General features: G+C 47.5%; 1 protein-coding gene across 1 annotated transcript in view; it reads right to left on the reverse strand.

The window, feature by feature from the left end:
- The window catches only part of CYP7B1 (cytochrome P450 family 7 subfamily B member 1), a 222,223-nt gene extending 213,371 nt beyond the window's left edge, over positions 1-8,852 (reverse strand). Inside the window, exon 1 of the mRNA XM_075061972.1 lies at positions 8,672-8,852. Within this exon, the coding sequence (XP_074918073.1) occupies positions 8,672-8,772 (101 nt within the window). The 5' untranslated portion in view covers positions 8,773-8,852. The remainder of the gene's footprint in view (positions 1-8,671) is intronic.
- Positions 8,853-10,479: the final 1,627 nt, after the last annotated feature.

The raw sequence follows: 10,479 nt of genomic DNA on the forward strand, positions 1-10,479 counted from the left end.
AAGTCCCATTGACTTTTATAGCATTTTAATTAAGCATGTGCTTAAGCTGAACTAGGGACCGTGCTCCACACCTTTGAGCACAACTACAGCTTCAAAAACAGTGACCCCTGCAACATCTCATGAGAGTTATAGGAATGAAAGAAAATTCTCTAAATCGTTAGGACATTTAAACTCCTATGCGGTCTGAAATGCAATAGTAATGGTCAACTAAGAGACTTCATAAAATATGAACCATTTTTCAGTCATTCAATTCAATAAGGCTTCACTGGCATGACAAGCTATACACCTGTTACCAAAGTTGCCAAAGGCTGGGGCTACACACTGGGTTTGAGGTTTGATCCCATGTCCATTTGTCAAAAGCATCCATTCCTGATCCAGTAGCAAGCTGCTGTATCGTGTGATGCCATCTTTGCCATGTCTCTTCTTCCTCTCAGTGTAGCAGTTTCTCTTCATCACTTTTGGATAAAAAACATCTTTACATTTGCCTTAGTTTTGAACATTTTATTGTAGCAAGGTAGTGTGCTGGTATGAAAGCTCTACGTAGGGTTCTGTGGTATTCTAGCTGGATGATGTTTTGGTTTGTTCTTTCCAATGTCAGATATATTGGCGTTTTAGGCACTGATTCAAATATTGACAAATTCAGTTCATAGAGAAAAAATAACGAGGAGTTCTTGTGGCACCTTAGAGACTAACAAATGTATTTGAGCATAAGCTTTCGTGGGCTAAGACTCACTTTATCAGATGCATGGAGTGAAAAATACAGTAAGCAGTATATATATTAAAGCACATGAAAAGATGGGAGTTGCCTTACCAAATAGGGGATCCGTGCTAATGAGGCCAATTCAGTCAAGGTAGAAGTGGCCTATTCTCAACAGTTGACAAGAAGGGGTGAATATCAACAGAGGGAAAATTACTTTTGTAGTGCTAATGAGGCCAATTCAATCAAGGTGGAGGTCGCCCATTCCCAACAGTTGACAAGAATGTGTGAGTATCAGCAGAGGGGAAATTACTTTTTGTAATGACCGAGACACTCCCAGTCTTTATTGAGGCCTGATTTGATGGTGTCCAGTTTGCAAATTAATTCCAGTTCTGCAGTTTCTCTTGAAGTCTATTTTTTAAAGTTTTTTTGTTGAAGAATTGACATTTTTAAGTCTGTTATTGAGTGTCCAGGGAGACTGAAGTGCTCTCCTACTGGTTTTTGAATATTAAAATTCTTGATGTCTGATTTATGTCCATTTATTCTTTGTGTAGAGACTGTCTGGTTTGGCTAATGTACGTGGCAGAGGGACACTGCTGGCATATGATGGCATATACCACATTGGTAGATGTGCAGATGAACAAGCCCCCGATGGCCTGGCTGATGTAGTTAGGTCCTATGATGGTGTCCCTTGAACAAATATGCGGACAGAGTTGGCAACGGGGTTTGTTGCAGTGATTGGTTCCTGGGTTAATGTTTTTGTTGTGTGGTGTATAGTTGCTGGTGAGTATTTGCTTCAGGTTGAGGGGCTGTCTATAAGAGAGAACTGGCCTTTTTCTCAAGGTAGGTGAGAGTGAGGGATCGTTCTTCAGGATAGGCTGTAGATCCTTGATGATACGCTGGAGAGGTTTTAGCTGGGGGCTGTGGGTGACAGCTAGTGGTGTTGTGTTACTTTCTTTGTTGGGCCTGGGCTGTAGTAGGTGACTTCTGGGTATCCTTCAGGCTCTGTCAATCTGTTTTTTACTTCACCCCTTCTTGTCACTGTTGAGAATAGGCCACTTCCACCTTGATTGAATTGGCCTCATTAGCACGGATCCCCTATTTGGTAAGGCAACCCCCATCTTTTCATATGCTATAATATATATATTGCTTACTGTATTTTTCACTCCATGCATCTGATGAAGTGGGTTTTAGCCCATGAAAGCTTATGCCCAAATACATTTGTTAGTCTCTAAGGGTATGTCTACACTACGGGATTATTCCGATTTTACAGAAACTGTTTTTTTAAAACAGATTGTATAAAGTCGAGTTCACACTGGCCACACTGAAGCACATTAATTAGCAGTGTGTGTCCATGTACCGAGGCTAGCGTCGATTTCCTGTGCGTTGCACTATGGGTAGCTATCCATAGCTATCCATAGTTCCGCAGTCTCTCCGCCCGTTGGAATGCTGGTTGAGATCCAGTGCCTGATGGGCAAAAAACATTCCGCTGGTGCTTCTGGGTACAGTCTCACTCCCTCGTCGAAAGCAGCAGCAGTTAACTTGTCGCGCTTTTTCCTGGTGACTTGGCAACGCCATTCCACGCAAGCAGGACGGTGAGCTCAAGACAGCAATCATGGATGTTTTAAACACCTCACGCATTCTCGTGCAGTCAGTGCTGAACCGGGACTGCAAGCAGGCAAGAGGTAACGGCTATGGCAGAGCGGCGAGAGAGTGATGAGGACATGGAACAGAATTCTATCAACTGCGGCCCCTGCGTTTGGAGATCCTGCTGTAATGGGGCAGGTTTAGCATTGAACACTGATTGGGCCGGAAACAGACAAGACCTGGTGGGACGCATAGTGTTGCAGGTGTGGGATGATCCCATGGTTGCGAAACTTTCGCATGCGTAAGGCACTTCATGGAACTTTGTGACTTGCTTCCCTGCCTGAAGCGCCAGAATACCAAAGGAGACAGCCCTCACAGTTGAAAGCGAGTGCATAGCCTCTAAGAATTGCAACGCCAGACAGTAGGGGCATCGGAATCATTTGAGGCAAATCTACTGTGGGGGATGCTTGATGCAAGTAGCAAAGCAATCACTAAGCTGCTGCTACGAAAGGTTGTGACTCTGGGAAATATGCAAGCTCATAGTGGACGCTTTGCTGCAATGGATTCCCTAACTGTGGTGGGATAGATGGAACCCATACCTATCTTGCACACCGCACCAGGCACCCACTACATAAACCGCAAGGGGTACTTTTCATGGTGCTGCAAGCACTGGTGATCAAAGGGACATTTCACCAACTCCCGTGGATGGCCGGGAAGGGTTCATTCGCTGCGTCTTCAGAACACTACTCGTTAAGAGGCTGCGCAAAGGGAATTCTTTCCAGACCAGAAAACAACAGTTGGGATGTTGAATGCTGTAGTTATCCTGGTGACCCACCTACCCTTATGCCATGGCTATGAAGTAGTCAGAGTGTTCAACTACGGCTGAGCAAGTGCAGGATGTGGTAGAATGTCATTTGCCCGTTTAAAGGCAGGCTGGTGCACATTACTGACTCACTCAACCTCAGCCAAACCATGTCCCATTGTATGTTGCTGCTGTGTGCTCACAATCTCTGTGAAGTAAGGGGGAGACCTTTAGCGGGGGAGAGCTGAGGCAATCACCTGGCCAGTGATTACGCACAGCCAACACCAGGGCAATTAGAAGAGCACACAGAAGCAGTCGGCATTAGAGAAGCTTTGAAAACCTTTCATCACTGCAGGGTACAGTTGACTGCTGGTTTGTTTCTCTTGATGAACCCCTCCCCTTATTGACTCATTCCCTGTAAGCCACCCCCACCCTCCTCCCCCTTCGATCACAGCTTGCTTTCTAGGTAAAGTCACTCTCATTTAAAAATCATGTATTCTGTATTACTTAATATATAAAAGAGGAGAGAACTGACAGGTAGCCCGGTGGGTTTGAGGAGATAGTAGGGAAGGAAAGGCACTAAAAAATTTCATAATCTGAGAGCTTTTGTTGGACTGTCCATGGGTGAGTGGCAGGTCAGCAGCCTACCCCATGAGTTCTACTCATCGGGGGTGAGGAGGCTAAGGACATGGTGAGGGGAGGGTGTTTCAGGGCTGCAGCGGCACTCTGTGATCCTGCTGCCATTCTGAGCTCCCACATATGCGGAGCATGTCAGTTTGATCACACAGCACCCCAGAGTTGCATCCTGCCACCACTAATTCCTACCACACCTGTCATCTCAAGCATCTCTCCTCTCATCTCGAGCCTCTCTCCTATCCTCACATTTCTTCCTCCTGTCCTCACAAGTCACTGCATCTTTCCTGTATTTTGCTACACAGTCTTCCACTCATTCAGATGGCTCTTCAATGCGGTCATTCATGATTCCAAAACATTTCTTCTGCGTCTTTTTTTCCACCGCCTTATTGAATACCTTCGGGACGGAGTAGGAGGCTTGAAAATTTGCAGCTACATGAGGGAGGGAAAAAGGGAGAGAAGTATTTAAAAAGATACATTTTAGAGAACAATGGTCAGTACCTTTCACGTGAACAACACTATCACCTACATAGCCATGTATTTCACTACAAGGTCGCATTTTGCATCTTAATATTGTGCCTGGGCTTTGGTGTTACAGATACAGACAAGCAGATTCAGCTTGCATGCAGCATGGTAAGTATTGTCTTCGTCTTCTGGCAGCCTTCATCTATCAGCGCCTCCTTTCCCAATAGCCAGCAAGCCTGTTGGTGCTACTTCTTTCCTGTTAAAGTGCAGCAGCAGAAACCACACGTGGAGTATCATGGACGATCACTGCTAAACACCCCTTCCCCCCAACCGGTGGCTGATTCATGGAAGATCACTGCTAAATGCCCCCTCCCCCTCTCCAACGACGGTGGCTGTACAGGGAAGATCCTGATAGCAAACACGGAAAAGCTCAGCGCAATCGCCCCTGCTTCCGCTTGGCTACCTGCAGGAAGGATTTCTTTTAAGCCAGGCAAACAGCCCAGTAGGAATGCCATCTCTGTCCCTTACTTAAATTCCTGAATTTCAGCCAAGTTACATGACGATATCACTCTCCTGAGGATATACACAGCAAGATAAAGAACAAGTTGTTGCTTGAATCCAGCAACACAGGACCATACGCAGCTAGGCTTTGTCATGCAATGATACCAATTATTTGCTACATACATGGCGTGGTCAAGTTCTACATGAGGACAGAATAAAGTAGCGCTGCCCAGAACCTTCTGCAAGCTTTTGGAGTACCTCCAGGAGGTTCATGGAGATGTCCCTGGAGGATTCCACTCCTCCCAGACATGTAACAACTTTTCCAGTAACTGTACTGTCGCAAATCACCAATCCTCAGGGCAAATTAATCATTAAAAAAATGCTGCTTTTAAACCATGTCTTATATTTACAAGGTAACTCACCAGAGTCCTTCCATGGCTCATTGTCTGGATAGTTGCTTGAGAGGCTGGGAGATATTCCATCAGAGTGAAAAATCTCCTGGCTGTGGGAGAATGAGTGCTGGTTGCTCTATAGAAGCTTGTCCTCCTTTCCTCCTCATCTTCCCGTCCGCAGAATCCTCAGCCATGGCTGCGATACACTCCACCTCGGAATCAGGACGGGGGTGGGTAGTGTGGCGACCCACTAATTGCATGCACTCAGCATAGAAGCGCATGTTTTGCGTCTGCCCGGACTTTTCAATTTGTTCTCTTGGTTTCTGGTAGGCTTGTCTGATCTCCTAACTTTACACAAGCACTGTACTGAGTCCTGGTGTGGCTCTTCTGCATCATGGCCTTGGAAATTTTTTCAAATGTTTTTTCATTTTGTCTTTTGGAACAGAGTTCTGTTAGCACGGAATCCTCTCCCCATACAGCGATCAGATCCAGTACCTCCCGTGCAGTCCATGCTGGAGCTCTTTTTTGATTCTCAGGAGACTGCATTGTTACCTGATGAGCTCTGCGTGGTCACCTGTGCTGATGATCTCTCCACGCTGGGCGAACAGGAAGTAAAATTCAAAAGTTCGTGGGGCTTTTCCTGTCTACCTGGCCAGTGCATCCAACTCCAGATTGCTGTCCAGAACGGTCAAAATGGTGCACTGTGGGATAGCTCCCGGAGGCCAATACCATCGAATTGTGGCCACACTAACCGTAATTAGATATGGCAATACTGATTTGAGCGCTACTGCCCTCGTCAGGGAGGAGTACAGAAATCAGTTTAAAGAGCCCTTTATATCGATATAAAGGGGTTCGTTGTGTGGACGGGTGCAGGGTTAAATCGGTTTAATGCTGCTAAATTCAGTTTAAATGCGTAGTGTAGACCAGGCCTAAGGTGCCACAAGGACTCCTTGTTGTTTTTGCTGATACAGACTAACACAGCTACCACTTTGAAACCAGTTCATAGAGAATTAGTTAACCAAACAGTAATGTGGTTTGCTGGACATGGTAGTGATCTTGCCAGGTCTCATTTATAAGATAATTCTGTTGTAGCACAACAGCCATACACTTCTGCTCCAGAAACTAAGCTTTTACTTTAAAAAAAAAAAAGTCTGTAGGCCTTACGGCTATGAATATAACCCTTAGAAGAGTGGCTCTGAAATTTTTGTACTGGTGACCCCTTTCACATAGCAAGCCTCTGAGTGCAACCCCACCCCCCTTATAAATTAAAAACACCTTTTTATATATTTAAACACCATAATAAATTCTGGAGGCAAAGCGGGATTTAGGGTGGAGGCTGACAGCTTGAGACCCTCCATGAAATAACCTCGCGACCTCCTGAGGGGTCCCAACCCCCAGTTTGAGAACCCCGGCCTTAGAATATGTTCTTTACTTTTATTGTTCCTGCAATTCATGTCTGACTGTAAATTTTATGGGCACAAGTTTTGCATTTAGTGCCAAGAAAAAGCTGGGGTGGGGTAGAAGGGAGGGACATGGGACAACACGTCCTAACAACTATTCATGCATCACACAACTATTTTCACCATTTTCTCAAAATAGCCCGTGCAAAACTATGATCATGTACCTTCTTTGAAATCATCAGTTCTCTAGCTGGAAAAAACAAAAACTAACATAATGGGAGAAACTAACAGGAAACACAGAAATACCCACAACTTATTTTCTCTGTTTCAACATTATATCAGCACTTTCTGTAAATAAAAGAGGGCAAAGAACAGGTGAAGCCCAGGAGTATAACGAAGCAACATGGTGTACACCTGACTCCACATGACACACAACTTCACCTGTGGCTGAATGTGACAGGTCACTAAAGTCTGGATTGTTTATTTGGGGCCATGTGTGGTATATTACACTAAGTTTTTCTTGTTAGGGTATGGATGAAGCTTAAGTGCCACACCTAATTGAAATTTACATGCAAACATGGCACAGGCCTGACCCTGCATGGCTTGTACACCTTAAATTCCCACTGATTTTGATGTGGATACACAAGAAATCAGCCCTCTTGATTTATTATCAGTCCAGCCAGGGCCGGTGTAACCAGTAGGTGAACTAGGCGGCCACCTAGGGCGCCAAGATTTGGGGGCACCAAAAAGCCGTGTCTGGAATCACAGGAGGCAGCTGAGCAGGGCTGGGCAGGGGGTGAGGCCTCCATAACAAACCCGCCCCTGCAGCGAGAGGCACCACGCAAGACGGTCAGTGGGAGCCTGCAGCGGAGCAAGGAGGAGACAGCTAGCTGGGAGCAGCGACCAGCACGGCCGAGGGACAGAGCCGTTGGGGAACGCAGGATGCGGTCCTGAGCTCAGGTGAGCTTCGCTCTCCAATGCACTGCGCCTGGGGCCAGGCACAGCCGCCTCCTGGGGCAAGGGAAAGTGAAACTAAACCCCGTAGAGCAATAGAGGGGAAAGGGCTAGATAGGTGCCACTTCCACATATACAACCCCAGGTGGCATCATGCCAATGCAGGGGGTCAACCCTGATCCCCAAGGAGATCTTCACCTGCTCCCTGAGAGAGTCCAACCCCGCCCTCCTTGCCCCTGGGTCCCCCCAGAGGGCGAAGTACTCAGAGCCTAGGAACCTTGAGACCCTGTAAGCTGGGGGCATTCTCAGCCTCCTCCTTACTCATAGGTTCCCCTAGGCTAGAAGGGACCGCTGTGACCATCTCCGCTGACCCCTTGTATTAATTCTAATGAACAGTGCCACGTTATGCAGTATTCATTTTTGAAAGTTTATAATAAGTGATGCTCCAGGGGGAGAGGAGAGGAAGGGGAGGTGCAAGGTGGAAGTTTCACCTAGGGTGCAAAATGTCTTTACACCCCAAATTCAGCACATTCTTGCATATAATGCATATGTCTGCATGTCACAGAAATACTTCACTTAGAAATTACAGGCCTAAGACTGCACAGATCACTGTGTGCATTTAATTCTCAAAACTGTGCCAAGTTTCAAACTTGAATTTGGATCCTGCCTCATACCAGTACATGGACCCTTTAGACAACACACTCAGCTAATAAAATATTAACTGGTTTTATCACTGCAGCTGAAATAGGGGACATATGTTCATCTCACTTATTTGGAGTATAGTGTTTGGTACTTACGCTGCATTTCATATATAACTTTTAAGACCCACAGAAAACCTCTGGCTCTAAAAATGCTGGGCTAAGGGCAGTAACACGGGGCTCTCCAAACGCTGCCCCCCGAAAGCAGGAATTCAGGACCTGTCAGTGGGCTCTGGGTCACTGTAGCTCAGTGCCGCTGGATTACTTTCAGCGCTTCCCCTGGGTCCTGGCAGGGGGCGGGCGGGGTACAAGAGATAACCTGGTCTCAGGAACGCAGCCTGAGGCGGCGCCAGACCTGCCCCCTTTCTACTCACTCTCCCCACTCGGAGCAGCACTTCTATCCTCCCCTGCCCTGGTGCTTTGGCTGAGTATTCACCTCTCTCTCTCCCCGCCCCCCATTCGCACAAAGCCTCCCAGGAAGCCCGCTCCCCCCACGCACTTCCAAACGCTGTACAGCTCCTGCCTCCTCCCCCGTCCCTTACCTTCGCCTCCCGCCGCAGGCGCACGCCGCCCAGAGGAGCAGAGCCGTGGCAATGGCTAGGCCGTAGGTGCAGAGCTGCAGCAGCAGCTCCCAGGGGCCCATGCTGAGGGAGCGGGCGCGTTTCCTTCTCCGCGCCGCCGCTGCGAAGGCTGCTTCGCCTTGGAGGGGAAAGTTTGTGTCTGCTGCTGCCAATCCCGGTCTGCAGCTCCTGTTCCGATCCTCCCCCGGCCAGGGGCTGGGTTTGGCTTCGGCGTCTGGCCGCTGAACTTTGGCTACCCAGTGTGCGAGCCACCTCCCGCCGGGATTGTCCCGGCTGCTGTCTGGAGGAGAGGCGGGCGGGCAGCCAGAGCTGTAGGAGGGCATGCGCCCGCCCTTCCCCAGGGCGCAGTTCTTTGCTTTCCTCATGCCCGGGGGTGGGGGGAAGTGGCCCCTCATATCGGGGAAGGGAAAAAAGATGAAAACTACGTTGCTGCCTTAGAAAGTCCCAAGGAATGAGTCAGTGAGGCAGGGAATGCACCTTCTAGTAACGATCCACCCATCCAAGAATGACCCACAAAAGTAGTGCCCCTTTAACTACACTGTATAGTGAAAGTACTGTAACCCCTTCCCCAATGTCAACACAGTTACATGGGTCTAAAGGTGCTTAAACTGGTATAGTTCATTCCGATAAAATAGGCTATATCAGGCAGAGGTGCTGGAACAATTTGTATAGTGGCGGTGCTGAGAGCCATTGAACTAAACTGTAAAGCTTGTATATAATGGAAACTACTTCAAGGCAGGGGTGTGGCAGCACCCCTAGTTCCAGCACCTATGCTACCAGGATATCTGTCATAGTATCTAAGCACCTCCCAATCTTTAATGTAGCTATCCTCACAGCCGTTCTTTATACCACCAGAACTGCATCCACACTAGGGGATTGTAATGCTGGTAAAAAGTAAACCCCACCCCTTTAATGGAAATATGAGTCATCAGTGTGCCCTTATTGCCAAGAAGGCCGATGGTATACTGGGCTATATTAATAGGAATATTGCCAGCAGATTGAGGGAAGTGATTAGTCCCTTCTCTTCGGCACTGGTGAGCCCACACCTGGAGTATTGCATCCAGTTTTGGTCCCTCCACTACAAAAGGGATGTGGGCAAATTGGAGAGAGTCCAGCGGAGGGCAATGGAAATGATTAGGGGGCTGTGGCACATGACTTATGAGGAGAGGCTGTCTGCAGAAGAGAAGAGTGAGTGAGGATTTGATAGCAGCCTTCAGTTATCTGACGGGGGGTTCCAAAGAGGATGGAGCTAGGCTGTTCTCAGAGGTGGCAGATGACAGAACAAGAAGAAATGGTCTCAAGTTGCAGTGGGGGAGGTCTAGGTTGGATATTAGGAAACCCTATTTCACTAGGAGGGTGGCAAAGCACTGGCATAGGTTACCTAAAGAGGTGGTGGAATCTCCATCCTTACAGGTTTTAAAGGCCTGGCTTGACAAAGCTTTGGCTGGGATGATTTAGTTGGTGTTGGTCCTGGTTTGAGCGGGGAATTGGACTAGATGACCTCCTGAGGTCTCTTCCAACCCTAATATTCTATGATTTTATGAAATAGTGGATACAAAAACTGTGTGTAGACCAAGCCTAAGCTGCCAGGAATCACAGTATCTTAGCAGTTCCTCCAGGTTCTTTATTCTGTGTGGTTTAAGCGATGTGTGAATTTACAGAGCTTCAGGGTTTCTGGTAACAATGTAATCAAAGACTGCATCTCCTTTTGGTGGGGTGAGATGAAAGGTCCAGAGGTCTAACTGGTGCTGCTCCTAGACTGCCCAGAT

The sequence above is a fragment of the Chelonoidis abingdonii genome, chromosome 2 (genome assembly GCF_003597395.2).
Source record: "Chelonoidis abingdonii isolate Lonesome George chromosome 2, CheloAbing_2.0, whole genome shotgun sequence".
NCBI classification, from domain to species: domain Eukaryota; kingdom Metazoa; phylum Chordata; order Testudines; family Testudinidae; genus Chelonoidis; species Chelonoidis abingdonii.